Raw genomic sequence first — 19,025 nt, forward strand, 5'->3', positions numbered from 1 at the left:
TTCAGGCTACTTGGCCTTGGGAGAGATTGACAATGGACTTTAAAAGGCCTCTACCGGCTTCGTGTCTCCCTGCTATTCCTAGCCTACAAGCCTCGGAAAGCTCTCGCTATCTCCTCACGATAGTTGATGAGTTCTCCAAATTCCCTTTTGCTTTCCCGTGCAATGATATGTCCGCTGCGACGGTTATCCGGTGTCTGCAGATTTTGTTCTCCATGTTGGGGAATCCGGCTTACGTACACACCAATCGAGGTGCTGTGTTTCTGTCCCAGGGTGTGAGGACCTTTTTGCTCCAGCGCAATATAGCTTCAAGCTATACTACCCCGTACAGGCCACAGGTGAACGGTCAGGTGGAAAGATTTAATGGCATTATACGGAAGGCCATTACTCTGGGCCTTAAGTCTCGCGGACTAGGACTGGACCGATGGACTTGGATGGTGCATGGGGCGTTAAACTCGATCAGGACTTCATTATGCACAGCTACTAATCAAACTCCTCACGACCGTCCGTTTCTCGTGCCGTTCTGGGGCTGTTCGACCTTTGCCGGGCTGGCTAGCTGAGCCCGGACCGGCTTTCCTCAAACGCGCTGTTCGTCAAAGTAAATATGACCCGCTTGTCGACAAGGTTCACATTCTCCAAGCCAATCCCGGGCAAGTTCGAGTGCTGCTGCCAAATGGACGCGAGTCTACAGTCTCGGTGCGTCATCTTGCTCCGTGCGAGGATACCGTTCAGCCGGAATTCAGCCAGGGGGGCCCATTGATGGGGAATTCACCGTCGGCTCCGCTCCCGCCCGATCCGGTCGGCCCTGAGCCGCCGCCGCCATCTCCCGAGATAGGCGTTTCTTCCGACATGGGGGAATTTGGTCTCGCAGTTGACGCTCCCACCGCTTACCGAGCACGCGTCGGAAGAGAAACTCGATGCCCCAATCGCTACGGCTGGGACTGACATGACTTGCTGCTCTATGTACTCTTTTGCTACCTGAGTTTCTATTCTGCTATTCTGCTTGCTTTCACCCCTAGGGGTAGTGTAGATTTAACGCCGGGGAGAATGTCATGAAGTTCTGTCGAACGTCTGAACCCAGGTGTCATGCGTCTTTTGCCCTCTACGCGGCCGTTATAAGAACTCGGTCATTCAGCGCTGTGATCATACCTGAGACATTAACTGTATGCTATGCTGGTGCATAACTAGATGGTACGTACCGCCACTTTGTTACGGCTTGCTTGCTTGTGCTCATATGTAAACTCATTACTAGTTCAGATGTATGCTGAATATTGATATGATGTTCGCTGGTTCACTTTACAGGTATTGTTAGGGATCGAATGATATTAAACTCATGATCTGAGCCAATGTTGTAACGCTGATTCTTACACCTTCATTCAGTGCTACAATGAGTGAATAAAATGATGGCGGTTGTACACCGGAAATGGAGAACATTGTGGCAAAGTGATATCTGTGGTATTATCTGAAAAAAAAAGAAGACTTTCCCGTTTCAAGAGTTAGATAAGAATGGTATGGACTTTTGGTATGCACCTTTTAATGTGTTTTTCTCCAAATTTCTTATTGCTCTCGTCATTCAAGCAAAACTGCATTTGCTGGCTCTGCCACCGAAGGTGGATGGAGGTTACGTATTCACCACTGTTTGTTTGTGAGCAGGATATCACAAAAAGTTATGGATGGATCTGGACGAAATTTGGTGGACAGGTTGAATGTGTGACAAGGACGAGTTGATTCGATTTTGGTGAAGATCTGGATGCTAGAATTTTTGAAGTGATTATTCACCATTGGGAGATAAGATAGGGCGAAATATGATACATAGCATGGTGTTTCAAAAATGTTGTGGACAGGTTATGACAAAACTTGGTGGATGATTTGGGTGGGTGACAAGAGCAAGCCGATTCGATTTTGGTTAAGGAAGATGCATTCCATAGAATGCAGGTACATGCATTCTAAACAATTATTCCAGGTGCAGATATGTCTATCGATGGACTACATAACGTAAACTGTTCAGCCGAGCAGAGGTATGCGCTCTACTGAGTGCCGTTCCAGTTGTATAATGTTATTTTCATATGTGCATACATCACATTTATTGTCCCATGAAGTGAACACAAGAAATCATGATAAATGACACACAAGTGGAGAGAAAGCTGCAAGCGGATCAAAAAGCACTCACTTGAATCTCTGCACAAAGCTTGGATGAGGGTTGACGGGGTCTGCCGGTCCATAGATCAAATGCACTAAAAAAACATTAAAATCAGTCTCAGAATTATTTTATTTTCGATTATCTTACCATCTCTTACACCACTTCATGGGATGCTAAATTATGTATTTCATCTTTCCAACAGCAGCTCTTCATTCTCATACTCTCAAAAGTAAAAACACCAGCAGAAGACACAATTATAATGCAAAAGAATGTAAAATCTGCAAGGCAAGGCATTACTTATTTTACGTGAAATTTCACTCACATGGAACCCGAGTCTCATTGAGAACTCCAATCCAGCGCCGCCGGTTCTCCCAGCGCTCCTCAATGTACCCCAGCAAACTGAGGGCAACATTGTGGCTACATCAATGAATTCTTAACGGAGAATAACCAATTAGATTTGGGACACCACATTCACATCTTTGCGAGTTCACAAGGTAGTTAAAAGCAAAGGGGGCACAACTAATTTTGCATCTTATGTGACAACAAAGACCCAGAGGTCTGATGTTTCATCCACAGCCTTCAATTCAAGTGGGACTATACGCAGAACATTTGCCAAGTCTTAATGTATACATTGAGGTAGATTAGTGTGTGGCGTGTGGTGGGGAGGGGGTTGGCAAAATGGGCGGTGTAGTGTGAGGTATGAGGTGAGGAATGGGGAGAATCTAACAGTTGATGCAGGATATATGAGTGGAGGGGAATGCAAATGAGAGTCGAAAAATTGTGAGTATGGCTAAGGCATATACAACAACAACAACATGCATTTTAAAGGCCATTTTCCCTGCTAGAGCAGGGGTTAGCCTTGTGGTCCCCATGACAATCTTCTCCATTTTGCCCTATTTTCTGCATCTCTCCTTGTTAACCCCCTTGCCCGCATTTCTTCTTCCACCATCTTTAGCCAAGTCTTTCTCGGTCTTCCCAGTCTTCTACTTCCTTCTACATTCATTTCCATCACTCTTCTCAACCAGTCACTTTCATCCTTCCTCAACACATAACCAAACCATCTCAACCTGTTCCTCTTCACAGCATCAATCACAGGCTCTATTCCCATCATCTTTCGCAATTCATCATTTGTCTTCCTCTCTCTCAACAATACTCCGCACATCCGTCAAACCATTCGCATTTCCACCCTTTCCAACCTTCGTTGCTGCTCTACGTTCATTACCCATGTCTCGCTCCCATAAATCATAACACTTCTCACACATGCAGCATACATCTTTCCCTTCAGCTTCAACGACACTCCCCTCATCATCAGCACGCCACTCAATTCCCGAAACTTCTTCCATGCACATCTCACTCGAGCAACCGTTGCCGAGTCTGATCCACATATGGCATATGGCATATGTCTGCAAGAAAGGCTAGAAGCCATGCTCGAGGTAAATCTAAACAAGCACTCCAGAAAAAAATGGCGATTTAAAGTTACCTGGCTAATGCCAGATGTCCATCGTTCCGACGCAGTGCCACCCACATGTCCCAAAAACGTTCACGTGATGGCTGGGTATGCACGCCAAACACCTCCCGCAGGCTGGGGCACAATATAGCAAGGGAAGGAGGGAGTTGTGTGAGTGGGAATGGTACACCCCTTCCTTGAGAAACCAAAAATTATTTATTAACTATAAGTAAATTTGAAAAAAAAGAACTTGCTCTCACCTATGATGCAAAAAAAAAAAAAAAAGTACAGATACATTCAAAGTACACCGCCCCCATGCCAAATAATTAAATATCCTCCAGTGCGGCATTGCCGGGGCGCCTCCGGCCTCTGGTGCCCGGGAATACCGCCGTGCAGCTCATAGAGACTGTATTTGGATGGAGAGGTGCGCAATATTTTATTGATCAATTGCATAATTAAAATCAATAAAAGATTGTCATAAAATATTTTCTTAATCAATTGGCTAATAGCATAACTAAACCACTAGTGCTTCCTCCGAAGATGCAACTTTTAGGAATTTAATTAAATAAGTCATTAATTTAAATAAATAAATAAAAATTTATTAATCAATAAATAATTAATCGATTAATTGATTAATCAGTAAATCAAAAATACCCTTTGCAGACAAATATCAGCTTCCTAGCTCAAAAGGTGCCTGAGATATTGGCCAGATTAGAAAGAAAATAAATAAATGATTAATAATTAAAATAAATAAATAATAATCGTAAAAAAATCAAATAATCAATCAATTGCCCAATAGAACACATAAACCACCACCATTTCATCCGAATCTGCAACTAAAACAAATTTTTTTATAGTCATTAATCAAATAATTAATTGATTCATCAATAAATCAAAAATAGCCTTTACAGCCAAATCACTTGGTCATTGGCATGCAAATATGAGCTTCCTAACTCAAAATGTGCCTGAGATAATGGCCAGAAGAGAAAGGAAATGTATTATTACTTAATTAATCGCTAATAATTAAATAACTAATCAATTAATTGATTAATCAAAAAAACAAAAAATAAATTTTTGACAAAGTACTTGCTCACTATTGTGCCAAAATTTGAACTTCCTAGCTCAAAGGATGGCTGAGATATTGTCCGGACAAACAAAAACGAAAGAAAACAAACAAGAAAACAATCTACCAGAGTGAAAACTGAGTACTCCCTTTCAGTGTGCATCATTGCCGAGCCCCCTTCGGTGCCCGGCAATGACGTAATGCAGTGCCTGGAGATGGCACAGGAAAGGAGCGGCGTACAAAAATATATCTCATATATAATTAAATATATCTAATATATAATAAAATATACCTGCTATTCGTGGGTTCTGTGTATCCGCGGTTGATAAAATGTGACCTGTTTCTCTATTCGCGGAAAAGTGTCCCACGAATTAGCAGGGTTTTTTTCTATTCGCGGCTGTGTTCCACGAAATCGCGGAGTTTTTTTCCCTATTCGCAGCCGTGTTCAGAAAACCGCGCAAAAAAAAGAATTCACAGGCCGCTAGCTTGACATTTATAAAAACCCATCTTTCACCAGCCATGCATAAAGCAACCGGACATACGCAAAAAAAACATCTTCTACGAGCCGCAAGCTGACCTGCTCCTCCATTCACTGCTGTGTGCTTTGCGTTTTCATGGCTTTCGAGGCCGCACATTTTAGCTGCACTAGCCGCGAATTTTAGCTGCATTATAATCGAGAGCTTCACAGGATGTTCCACCAGCTGCATAACACGTCATCCCCGTGAGTTACTTTACAGAATGAAAACACTCCACAGTATTTATTAGTGCAACTAGCTGTCTCCCTTTTCCGCATTGAAACTGGCACGGCATGCATTCAGGGCCAAACCAAACAGTTCAATCCTGGTTTCATCAGACCACAGAATCTTGTTTCTCACAGTCTGAGAGTCTCACAGTCTGAGTTTTTTTGCAAAATCCAAGCGGGCTTTCATGTGTCTTTCACTGAGGAGAGGCTTCCGTCTGGCCACTCTGCCATAAAGCCCAGATCGGTGGAGTGTTGCAGTGATGGTTGTCCTTCTGGAAGTTTGTCCCATCTCCACACAGGATCTCTGGAGCTCAGCCAGAGTGACCATCGGGTTCTTGGTCACCTCTCCTACCAAGGCCCTTCTCCCCCGATTGCTCAGTTTGGCCGGGCGGCCAGCTCTGGGAAGAGTCCTGGTTGTTCCAAACTTCTTCCATTTAAGAATTATGGAGGCCACTGTGCTCTTGGGAACCTTCAATGCAGCAGAATTTTTTTGTAGGCTTCCCCAGATCTGTGCCTCGACACAATCTTGTCTCTGAGCTCTGCAGGCAGTTCTTTCAACCTCATGGCTTAGTATTTGCTCTGATATGCATTGTCAGCTGTGAGACCTTATATAGACAGGTGTGTGCCTTTCCAAATCATGTCCAATCAATTGAATTTACCACAGGTGGACTCCAATCAAGGTGTCGAAACATCTCAAAGATGATCAAGAGAAATGGGAGGCACCTGAGCTAAATTTCAAGTGTCATAACAAAGGGTATGAATACTTATGTCACTGTGATATTTCAGTTTTTTCTTTTTAATAAATTTGCAAAACTTTCTAAAATCCTGTTTTCTCTTTGTCATTATGGGGTATTGAGTGTAGATGGATGAGGGAAAAAATGAATTTAAACAATTTTAGCATCAGGCTGCAACATAACAAAATGTGAAAAAAGTGAAGGGGTCTGAATACTTTCTGAATGCAATGTACGCGTACCATTGTGCGGGATGTGGAATACTTGTGGCCATACCAAAACTATCCAACAATAGCCAACAGGCGTTAGTGGTGAGCTGCGGAGAGCCTCGCCAAACCGCAATACCGGCCTGCTTCACACCTCCCGACGCTTCAACAGGGAAGAACGCACACGCACCGCCTGTTCGTCTCGTGTTCCCGACTGAGTCTGCTGTAATAAGTTAGCGCTAAGGATACCTCTGAACTGTTACCATTCCATCAAGTGCTCCAATTGGTTTGTCTCTATTTTATTTGCATTTTCGCTTCCCATGCCTCCCCAACCCCATTATTTATTAAACCCGTTTCTTTTAAAAACCATTGCTGTGTATTTTGACACACAATCTTGTCCTTTGGCTAACTTTGTGTAGATCTGTGATGAAAAAATCTCAATTTAATGCATTTTTAATTCAGGCTCCAACACAACAAAATGTGAAAAAGTCAAGGTGAGTGAGTACTTTCTGAAGAAGAAGAAAAAGAAGAACCACCTTTAGAGGCCATTTTCCCCCGCAGAGCAGGGGTTGGCCTTTTTTGGGCACCGTGGTCCCCTTTTTAAAGCGATGTTTTACGGCCGGATACCCTTCCTGCCGCCAACCCTGTTAGTCACCTCTTGTGACACACAGGAAATTACCAGTGAACTGGTACTCAATTTGCCAACCTCGGAAGGATGACAGGCTGAGTCAACCACCCTGGCGTTAATTCAGCGATCGACCGGGATTCGAACCCAGGATCCTAGGATCCCAAGCCGGCACCCTAACCGCTAAGCCAACACCAGGTTTATCCATTTATACCTCCATTTCATGTTAGCATTTCTGAAGGCACTGTACAAATACTAATAGACGACATAGCTGCCATCACGTGTTTGTCTCATGGTACAGTACAAACTGTAATCCACAAATGTCTGGGTTTCTGCAAAGCGTGTGCCAAAAATGCTCACCGATGAAGATGAACACAAACAGACACTTTTGTGAATATGCCATTGTTCTCCAGTGCAATACGAAGCAGAAGGCGATGCATTTTCATCACGGATTAAACATTTTGTTCAGCATTATGAACCCGAGAGTAAACGGGTGTCCATGCAAGAATCATCTCCAACACCAAAACAGTTCAAGTCATGTCCAAGTGTCAGGAAAGTGATGACACTATACTGGGACCAGAAGGGTGTTATTGTAATCTACTTCAGTGTGGGGCATAAAACAGTAACAAGTACAACATACTCTGCACTTCTGTGGACAATATTCAAGCCAACAATAAGCACAAATCGTCACGGAGCACTTACCACTGGTATCATTCTGCAACATGACAACGTGCCCACACGTGGCAAGGGTTACAGTGCAATGCATTGACAAGCTTGGTTTAGAACCAATATGAATCTTACATAATCAGATTTTAATCTGTTTTGCTCCCTGAGGTCAGAACTTCAGTGATGACGATGAGGTCCAAGTAGTGGAGCAGGAATTAATCAGGGTCCAACATCATTTTATTAAGAAGGCATCCATAATATTCTGAAGCAGTGGCAGAAGTGTTTGGATGAACAAGGGCACTCTGTTGAAAAATAAAACTCTGCCCCACTGGTAAAGCATATTTAGTAGTTAATTCACAAATTTAGTAGGCTAATACATACGAGAATGGCACTCGGTAGAGCACATACCTCCACCAGGCTGAACAGTTTATGTTTTATATCCCACTGATGGGCCGGATCAGGATTCAGACCAGAACCAAAATCTAATTGGCTTCTTCTTGTCACCTAACCAACTCGTCCACCAAGTTTATTCATAACTTTTGCTTTTTTAAATATCATGTTATATATCGCTTTTCGCCCGATCTCTCAATGGTGAAGAATCACTTAAAAATTAAATAATACTCGTATCCGAATCCATATTCAGATATTCACCAAAACGGAATCGATTCGTCCTTGTCACACACCCAACCTCTCCACCAAGTTTCATCCAAATCCGTCGATAACGTTTTGAGAAATCGAGCTATATATCGGTTTTAGCCCTATCACTCAATGGGCAAGGATCACTTTAAAAATTCTAGTAGCTGGATCCGGATCCAGATCTTCACCAAAATTGAATCAACTCTTCCTTGTCACATACGCAATCTCTTCACCAAGTTTTGTCCGAATCTGTACACAACTTTTTGAGACATCTTGTTCACAGACAGACAGGGGTGAAAACATAACCTCATTCCACCTTCTGTGGCGGAGGTACAAATTTGCAAAATTCATTCTTGTAACTCCATCCTCTTGTGTCCAGCACAACCAGCTCAGGCTCATGACTCTTGTGGAAACATAGTTTTGAATATTAAAATAGCTGAACAGTATAAGCCACCACTCACCCTGATTTGAACAGAAAGTAGTTGCTTAGCCTTGTGAGGATAGGCGAGAGCAAGCTGCCGTCTTTCAGCAGCTGGGCACGTGATGAACACACATACAGACACACACGCAAAAGCACACACAAATGCTATAACTCCTTTCATGTTAGCGAGTTATAAGTAGGGTTATATTTGTTGTATATGAAGAATAGCATTGTATAAAACATCACTTTGTGAAAAAAAATCCGATAAATAACACACTTTTGAGTACTGTGGTGTAAGAGTATGAACATTAGACTGTCATCGTAAATGTTTTGGTTAAAATCTGGAAGAAAGCAGCAGTGGGGGGGAATGGATTCCTCTGGAGTTTGCACTTGTTTCAGGAGAATAAGAAAGTCAGTATTACATTGTCAGTAAAAAATAAAAAATAAAACACCATCTGGATCATTAATTTATCAGAGAGAGGGTAAGTTGCCTGCTCTGGTTTACATGCCATGCCAGTCCGCTTCACAGTTGGCAATCAAATTCCCTAAGGACAATTTGCAATTTGCACTTAGATGGTTCCTTTGAAATTGAGTGCTGTAAACATCCCCAAAACAAACAATGATAAACCCAAATGTTTAACCAAGTGAAGTACGCCACCTTCTGGTGACGTTTTTAAATCTACGGCACAAAACAAGAAAGGGAAGTGCCTGTAAGAAGAGTAAAAGGGATACATGAATATACCTTTTGCAGTAGTCGTGGGTGGTTGGTTTCAGGAAAAAGTCCTGGAAATAAATAAATTACGAGATATCAACTTGATCTTAAGTTAAAGTTGAGGATAAAAAAAAAAAAAGAACCCATGACAACAAATATCGGGTTTGATCGGGAGATTTCAGAAACATGACATTTACTTCTGTTCAATGCAACGGCGCCAAGAAGGGCATCCGGCCATAAAAACATTGCCTCAAACAGGGAACCATGATTGTCATGGGGCCCGCAAGGCTAGCCCCTGCTCTCGCGGGGAAAATGGCCTTAAAAACGATCATTCATATTCATTCATTCAATGCAACGCAGATGCCATTTCACCTCTAAATACAAAACTGTCAAATAAAAGGTGCACACCCAGAGGTTAACCACATCTGCTCAGAATTGAAATTCAGGTCATAATTCTCCTTGGATTGTTATGTACATAGTCGTTGCTGGGGTTTGGGTCACAAGGCACATATGTGAGTGAAACAGCATACCGCCATTGGAGAAGCAGATGCTCTTGATGTTCAAATGTCCTTCAGCTCTGCTTTCATACCTTATGGAAAGAAAGATTTGTTGTCATCCCCGAAAAGTGGGCAAAATGTAACGAGTATGTCTCTTAGGATTAAATGTGAGTTTTATTCTAAAAAAGACTGGCTGCATAGTGCATACACTGCCAGACATCATAAGGACTTATCCACATCAAAACAGCTCAAGTTAAGCTCTACTCACCCACACCCCCCTCCCTACCTCACCTCCACAATACATGTCTATAGCATCTACCCACTGGCCAATGGCATAGCTGACATAGTGTTTACCCATTAACCAAAGTCACCTAACCGCTTTTTCTGTGACAAATAACATATGGTGCAGGCCATGTTGTGTGATGGCATACACAGGCCAACTTTGTCCCAAATGATACAAAGATACGTCACAGTTTCAGATTGGGAAAAAGTTGGATATTACGATAGCAATCTTAAAACGTTTCCGAGTCCTCGTGTTTTTCAATACCCCCCAACCTCTACAATTCTCATCCCATATAACCTTTCCTGTTACAAACATTCTAAATAAATACACATCAAACACTTTTAAGCACATCCAGTCGACGGAACGAGCTGCTATTGGGCACATCTCAGGTGGCGGATGGCGAGAGTCTCCAGATAGGGAAGTCTCCTCTGATATAAGAAGCACAAACGAACAAATAAGGAGTCATGGGGCAATCGGCTACAGCGCTAAGAATGTATGGTGAGACAACAGTTGATACTGTTGGTTCAAAACAAAAGCAACAAGTATTATAATAGTAGAAAGTACAGGCTGCCAGTACATAAAATCCTGTGCCCTGCTATCTGCTGAGTTAGACATTTTATTCACAGGCTAAAGGATTAATCCCCAAAATAAAATGAAGGAAGTGCACTCTGAGGTGGATGAGCACTGCAAGATTGCCAACAGTATCCACGATGGAGAGTGGTGCAGCGGCCATCCCAACATCTATGGGGTCTTGTAGCACAGCTATGGATAGTGGGAAGGCTAAAGAGCGCACACCATGAGTAGATATTGTGGAGGACAACAAATGAGTGGGTTAGAGACAAAGCTGATGTTTTCTGTTCTAATCCATGACACTTCCACAATTAACTTTGAAATGGCAACGGAGCCATGAATGCAAAACAGAGACCAGGAAAACAAGCATTCTGAGTATTGCGCTGCAATACATGTCCCCTATCAAAGTTCAAAGTGCCATAACTTCATCAAAAATGATCGAATATGCAAATTTATGCACGGTTGATGCTGGTTTTCAAACTTGATCTGAGGTATGCTGAGACACGTGTGTCACGCCTCGCCTCGATAAGCCCGCAAGGTCGCTCCGTGGAGCAGCCTGCACGTATTGCACTGTGTGAATTATATAATTACCAACTCATGGTCTGAGGTGTGAGCGATTCAAGAGATATCCATTTTTTAAAACATTTTCGTTTAATTAACGATATCTGCCAAACCACGGGACCTATCGCAAATTCCAAAAGGACATTTTAGTAGACTGACATGCTGAACAGATCTGTGAAGTTTCCCGTCGATTGGATCAAAAATGAGGGAGGGGCTCGGTTTTAAAGGTTCATGCTTAAAAACGTCATAACTCTGAAACCATGTGACACATGACGTCATGCTCGCTGACTTTTTGTTCGTCATGGGTATGCGATTCAGCCTGCAAAGTTTGGCCTCGATCTGTTCAGCCGTTGCAGACAAAAAGGGGTTCTGTGTTTTCATGAAAAACAATATGGCGGCCGAACCACGTGACCTGTGACGTCATAATTCCCATTAAAATATTCTACAGACCGAGTCCCTCCTACGGTGAAAATTTGATCTCAATCGGTCCAATTATTGCAGAGAAAATGTTTTTTAAAGGAAATGAAAACTTAAAATGGCACTGCGTTAAGGATCATCAGAATTCCCAAAGTTCAAAGTGCCATAACTTTGTCAAAAATGATCGAAACGTCATGAAGTTCGAACTTGATCTGTAACTTATCATGAGGAAACCATGTACCAAGTTTGAAATCATTAGCATTAAGCGTTTAGAAAAAAAGTCCGGAAAACTGTTCTTTGCGTGACGGACTGACAGACTGACAGACTGACAGACGGAGGGACGGCGTGCAAACCTATAGTCCCCTCCGGTGTACACCGGTAGGGGACTAATAAGAGGACAGTTGAGAAAAGTTCAAGTGGCGTGGCAAGAAAAAACGGCTGAAGAAATGAAAACGGCATTTCGAACAGAAATGGATCTCCAGAATGATGAACGGGAATAGATTGAACATAAAATGCATGGAAAGTAGGCGGAATAACCAGAAGGTAAGATTGTTTCAGAAGGAAGAAGGACAAGTAACATAGTTGGTGATGTGATACTTTCAATAAAATAACTTACAAAGACATGGAGGCTAGTCTTTACAGAAGTGACGGAAGAGGAAATACAGACATTGACGTGGAACAAAGAGCTTCACATGTGACTCGAGTATAAATTAAACATACAGGATGAGAAATATGAAGAGAGGAAAAGCCACTGAACCAGATCAAGTGCCAGTAAAGACCTGGAAGGCAGGAGGCAATATTATGACAAAAATACTGGAAGACGTCATCAATGGAATTTTTTTTGTTTGTTTTTTGTATACAAGATCGAGGCTCGTGAAAGAGCGAACATTAATCACACAAAAAGTCAAACCGACACATAAAACACAAAAAACAAGAATTCTGAGTATTGCGCTGCAATACATGTCCCCTACCAAAGTTCAAAGTGCCATAACTTTGTCAAAAATGATCGAAAATGCAAATTTATGCACGGCTGATGCTGGTTTTCAAACTTGATCTGAGGTATGCTGAGACACGTGTGTCACGCCTCGCCTCGTTGATAAGCCCACAAGGTCGCTCCGTGGAGCGGCCTGCACGTATTGCACTGTGTGAATTATATAAATTATTACCAACTCACGGTCTGAGGTACTAGCGATTCAAGAGATATCCATTTTTTTATGGCACATTGGAGAAGCCAATGCGAGGTTTCCTCTTCCTCAGATTGTCACAACTCTGTCAAAAGCGATTGAGTTAAAAAAGTCAGAATTTGACCAAATCTGTTTTATTCGTTTGTTAATATACCTCAGCTATTGACAAATCTTAAATTAGAATTTTATTTGAGGTTAAAATGACCGCGACAGGTCGTGTCCAACGATGCTTTCAGTCTGTACATGTGATAAATAATTAAATCCACACACTTGGCGCCTCTTCTTCTTCGTGCATTAACAACTTCTAGCTTCCAGACCGTACATCCAATCATCTTGAAATTTTGCACACTTGTTACTCTTCATGACTGCTACTATAGTATGAAGTTTCACGTCGATCAATAAAGCGATTGAAGAGATATCCATTTTTTTAATATTTTCGTTTAATTAACGATATCTGCCAAACCACGTGAGCTATCGCAAATTCCAAATGGACATTTTAGTAGACTGACATGCGGAACAGATCTGTGAAGTTTCCCCTCGATTGGATCAAAAATGAGGGAGGGGCTCGGTTTTAAAGGTTCATGCTTAAAAACGTCATAACTCTGAAACCATGTGACGCATGACGTCATGCTCGTTGACTTTTTTGTTCGTCATGGGTATGCGATTCTGCCTGCAAAGTTTGGCCTCGATCTGTTCAGCCGTTGCAGAGAAAAAGGGGTTTCCGTGTTTTCACGAAAAACAATATGGCGCCCGAACCACGTGACCTGTGACGTCATAATTACCATTAAAATATTCTACAGACTGAGTCCCTCCTATGGTGAAAATTTGATCTCAATCGGTCCTATTACTGCAGAGAAAATCTTTTTTAAAGGAAATTAAAACTTAAAATGGCACTGAGTTAACGATCATCAGAATTATCAGAATTCCCAAAGTTCAAAGTGCCATAACTTTGTCAAAAATGATCGAAACGTCGTGAAGTTTGATCTGTAACTTATCATGAGGAAACCATGTGCCGAGTTTAAAATCATTAGTATTAAGCGTTTACAAAAAAAGTCCGGAAAACTGCTCTTTGCGTGACGGACTGACGGACTGACAGACTGACGGACTGACGGACGGAGGGACGGCGTGCAAACCTATAGTCCCCTCCGGTATACACCGGTAGGGGACTAATAAGGGGAGCAGTAGACAAGATGGGGAGGAGAGGGGGAAGGACACAAACACAACATTTGAGAGCGGGGACATCGAGAGAACTGTGGGAGGGAGAGGGCTTGGGGGGAGGTGGGAGAGGTATAAAACATATGGACACTGCAAGGACTTCCAGGAAAGAAGTTGGAATTTCAACAAAAATGTATCTGGGGTGAATTAGCGGGGGTAGAAAAGATCAAGGTTTTGGATGGGGGAAGATAAGAGATGGTGGTGAACAGCTGTTTTAAAGACCTGGGGTGAGGAGTGGGATTGAAGGGAGTGGGGGAGTTTGTTCCAGAGGCGGGAGAAAAGGGGAATGAAAGAGTGAAGGTGAGCAGAGAGCCTAGTTTTTGGCAGTTTAACCCTAAGAGGGGTGCTGGCAGATCTTGTGCGACCTGTAGGAATATTTGGGGGACAGAGGACAGAGAGAGCAGGAGGTAAAAGGCTGGAGAGGAGTCTGTAGAAGACAAAGACCACCAACCTGCCTGCGGTGAGTGAGTGAAAGGCCCTCGGAGTTAGCTTCATCGCAGGAGATTCCATTGATTCTGAAAGCTTTGGCTTCAACAGCGTGAAGCCGAGCTAGGTGTGAGGCAGGAGCACCAGCCCAGAGGGGGGGAACAGTATTCCATTGAGCTGCGGATGAAAGCCTTGTATGTGGTGAGGAGCTCAGGTGTGCCAAGAAGGGAGTGAATGATGTTATACTAACGTTCCCGAGTTGTGCTTGGAGTGGGAACCTTGGAGTGTTGGCTGTACTTGGAGTGGGAACCAAACCCTCCATTATGCTGTCACAGACACTGTAATATGATACCACTGGTGAAGTCAGAATTGGTGATGAACTTGCAGAAGATTTGCAATTGAAAAAGGTGTGCGGCAAGGATGCTCAGTTTGAGCACTGCTTCTAAACACTGCTGGAGAAACGACAATGAGAGCGGTTCATATGAGATGGTATTTGAATCACGACTGGAGGAAGGAACATAAGCTTATTGAACAACTGTTTTGCAGATGACTTAGTACTTCTTGCGAATCAACAACAGGAAAAGATTAGTGACACAAGAAAGTGAAGTTAGTGGACCGATATTAAATGCTAAAAAGATTCAGGTGATGTATAGGCGGATGGGGTAGCAATGAAGAAAGTGGACATTTCCAAGCATCCGGGAAGGTTGGTTAACAAGGAATAGTAATGAAATAATGATTCATTCACAACAGAACAGGCATTTTAAGGCCATTTTCCATGCTGGAGTGGGGGTTAGCCTTGCGGGTCCCATGACAATCTTCTCCATTTTGCCCGATTGTTTACATCTCCCCTTGTCCGCATTTCTTCTTCCACCACCTTTAGCCAAGTCTTTCTCGATCTTCCCATCCTCTACTTCCTTCTGTATTCATTTCCATCACTCTTCTCAACCAGTCACTTTCATCGTTCCTCAACACATGACCAAACCATCTCAACCTGTTTCTCTTCACAGCATCCATCACAGGCTCTATTCCCATCATCTTTCGCAATTCATCATTTGTCTTCCTCTCCCTCAACGATACTCCACACATCCACCGAACCATTCGCATTTCCACCCTTTCCAGCCTTCGTTGCTGCTCTACGTTCATTACCCATGTCTCGCTCCCATAAATCATAACACTTCTCACACATGCAGCATCCACCTTTCCCTTCACCTTCAACAACACTCCCCTCCTCGTCAGCACGCCACTCAGTTCCCAAAACTTCTTCCATGCACATCTCACTCCAGCAACCGTTGCCGAGTCTGATCCACCTTCTCCATTCAGCATGTCTCCGAGGTAGCAAAATGTTTTCACACCTTCCAGCTTCACGCCGTCTCCAAGATCCAACTCAACATTTCCCCCATCTGCAGCTCCCTCGATGCACACCTTACACTTGAATGTAGCTGCCACACTGGTTAATGACCCTCTCAGACCACTACATTTTTGATGACCCCACTCAGCACACATTGTACATTGAATGGAGTTCACTCCGACACCCTTCCTGCACACAGCACATGGCCACTTCCCAGTTCTTTCCACCTCACCACATGCTTTACCACTTGCCATCACCTTCGTCATTCCTATTATCACCTTCAGACCTTTTGGCTCCATACATTCCTTCCACTTGTTCATCTTCTCCTTCAGTCCATCCATACTCTCCGCAATCAACAACTTCCACGGTAAACCCTCCTTTACGTTCCGAGCCAGCACCTCCATCACAGCTACAAATAGTAGTTGACTTAGTACCAACCCTTGATGCACTCCCACCTTCACCTCAAACTCACCACTGTTCCCGTCCTTCGTCTTCGTCTTCATTTTACTTAGTACCGACTTTGATTTGATGAATTAGACGGGTCAATATACTGCCTGACCCCAAAAAAATTGCAAATTTTTGTTTTATGCTTATTTCTAGTAGTTTATGAAGTGGAAGACAACATATTAAAAGTTGGACAATTTTGACGCATGGGAAAGTCCCTCAGTGACGTCAGAAAACAAGATGGCTGCCGGCAGATAAAACGTAAAAAAATTGACTGATAATCATCAGACCACTAACAATTTAAAGTTAATTTTGCACCAATATTTGTATTATGATCGTTGCTGGTAGTTTATGCAGTGCTAATCCTGAGACCATTCGCAATTTAAAGTAAATATTTGCACAAATATATGTTCTTTGATTGTTTCTGCCAGTCTATGACATGGAAAGCAACATATAAAAAATTGGACAATTTTGACACATGTGGAAGTACCATATGACTTCTAGTCTTAGATTCCAGTTTCATCGTCCTCCTCCTCCTCCTCTATGTCTGGTTCAACACTCATATTGTCACAGTTGCTGTCCTGGCAATGTCCACATGCACTGGTGCACTCTAATCCATGCTTCCTACATGAACACCTTAGTGTTTTGCACCCCCCCTGAACAGTTGCAGTGAATCATCTGAAGTAGTATGTCTGGAGCAGGGCTTTTGTCTGTCATCACTGGAACAAGTTTTCCTCCTTCTACCTTCCATCCCCACTCCGTTGGCTCCATTCCACAACAAAGGCCCATCCATTCCATTACCTGGTAATAGGTCCGCAGAGAATGAAACTTGCAGGCAGCGGATGTGGGTGGCAGTCTTTCAGGAGTGACAAATGCCTTAGCCCTTGCAACCTTTTTGCAGAGAATGTTGTATCTGATCGATGCCAATGAGTCGTTCTGATTTGCTTCAAACAATGCCACCATTGCTCTGCAGCCTGCAGTTTCAATAACATCCTGACTCTGCTGTGGTTTACAGAACACCTTTGAGCTGTCTATCAGTTCCTTTTCTTTCTTGATGATTCTTTGAAACCCTGACTTCTTTCCAATCCCAAAGACACGAGACGTTGCGTCACAGCCAGTTAATGCATGAAGGAACAATATATCTCTGCAGGCTGCATTTCCAAGTATCTGCTGAAGGACTTTGATATTGTAGACATTTGATTTTGCCTTGTCAGAACGGAAATAGAGTTCAATGCAGTTTGTCTCCACCATATAGAAGAGCAGGAGGAGAAGGAGATCTGTATCTTCTCCAATGAGGGTTGTAGATCTGGAAGCCGCATTTGCGACGGCCGCTTTTGCAATCTCAACATCAGCATCTCCCTCTGCTTGGATCACTTCACAGCCTTCCTTGTGCAACACCTCTATAATCAACAGTATCATTGCCTGCTTGTTTGACTCATTCGACAGAAAGTCCTCCTTTTTCCCAACAAATTTTGTTGACTCCGTAATGTTAACCTTGGTGGCATTCTTGTTTCTATTCCGACGTTGATGAGAACAGTCCTTTGTGCTTGGCCCAGCCTCATAACCATCAAACACAACAGTAGCTTTGCCATAGTGTCGTACTGTAAATGAGGCATATTCATCTGCAATGGAACTGTAGGTGAATCCCTCTGTCCACTTTAAGCGGTGAATAAGTGATCCCCCGTCAAGAACATAGTGATCTGTTCCTGGAACTGTCTGGTTGACAGCATTGTCAGATTTGGTTGTAGCATAATTCCTTATTGCCTCCGCCAACTGTGGTTTATCTGGCTGGCGCAGGATGTTTTTTGCCTCAAAAAGAGACATTGGGTATGGGCAGAGTTCATATTTCATCACTTCACCTATCTGGAGATCTCCCGTCTGTGACACCACTAAGAACCTCTGGAATAGTAACGCTGGATCTATTGTGCGGTCCTCAGCAACTTTGACTGCCCTGCTGAATGCAAGTGTCTTGGCTTTAGAACTCCTTTTGTGTGAATAGGAGTAAGCTGGGTGATCATCCATCTTCTTGACAATGTCACTACCTACTTTGAATAGGTCATGAACATTGACATCCTCATTTGCAGTAACCCCTGTGATGATATTGCGCAATGACTTGTCATCAGAAAATAGTGTGAAGCTGTCCAGTTTTTCGGCAACTTTGCCACGATCAGCTTCATCTCGACTCACCCTGGATGTTGTCAACTCCTTATGTTGTTCACTTGTTGAGTAGCTACTCGAGGTCAGTTCTTGCATAGCAAGGTTGTAGGAGGACGATATGGTTGAAGACAGAGTCCAAACTGCTCTCTGGTGCTCTGACATCCCACTTCCTCGAGTCAGCCCCCCTTGGCTTTTCAGTGAGTGCATTAATGTCTGTTCTATCACAAGATCAGAGCCTAGGCCAGCCCAGTATTGGTCACTGCGCCGGATTACATGATAACCAGATTGGAACTTCTGATGAACCTCAGGGTTGTCATCCTCTAACGCAAGCATCTTCTCGAGATAGAGTCGAGCTGACTTCAGGTAATTGGGATGGCCAGCAGCTGCAAATATCGGCAAGCAAGCTGATATGGCTTGGAGATGCATCTCCCAGGACCCCGTCCGATCAGCTGCCACAAGTGCCCTTGCAATTCCCAACATACGCTGGTAGTTGATCCAAAGTGCACTGGTTTTCGAGTCCTTTGCAAGTTTATTCCT

The 19,025-nt window shown here is 43.2% G+C and overlaps 1 protein-coding gene across 5 annotated transcripts in view; it reads right to left on the reverse strand.

The window, feature by feature from the left end:
* Nucleotides 1-19,025, reverse strand: part of MEST (mesoderm specific transcript) — an 87,367-nt gene that overhangs the window by 7,590 nt on the left and 60,752 nt on the right. For 3 of the 5 annotated variants that reach the window (XM_068113285.2, XM_068113284.2, XM_068113283.2), the window contains 6 exons: nt 9,917-9,975; nt 9,417-9,457; nt 8,715-8,785; nt 3,618-3,719; nt 2,460-2,536; nt 2,168-2,231 (listed from right to left, as the gene is read on the reverse strand). In XM_068113285.2, coding sequence (XP_067969386.2) covers nt 2,168-2,231; nt 2,460-2,536; nt 3,618-3,719; nt 8,715-8,785; nt 9,417-9,457; nt 9,917-9,975 — 414 coding nt within the window. The remainder of the gene's footprint in view (nt 1-2,167; nt 2,232-2,459; nt 2,537-3,617; nt 3,720-8,714; nt 8,786-9,416; nt 9,458-9,916; nt 9,976-19,025) is intronic. The other 2 variants (XM_078776350.1, XM_068113286.2) reach the window with 1 other exon arrangement.

Source organism: Myxine glutinosa, chromosome 4 (assembly GCF_964187855.1).
Source record: "Myxine glutinosa chromosome 4, kmMyxGlut1.1, whole genome shotgun sequence".
NCBI classification, from domain to species: Eukaryota; Metazoa; Chordata; class Myxini; order Myxiniformes; family Myxinidae; genus Myxine; species Myxine glutinosa.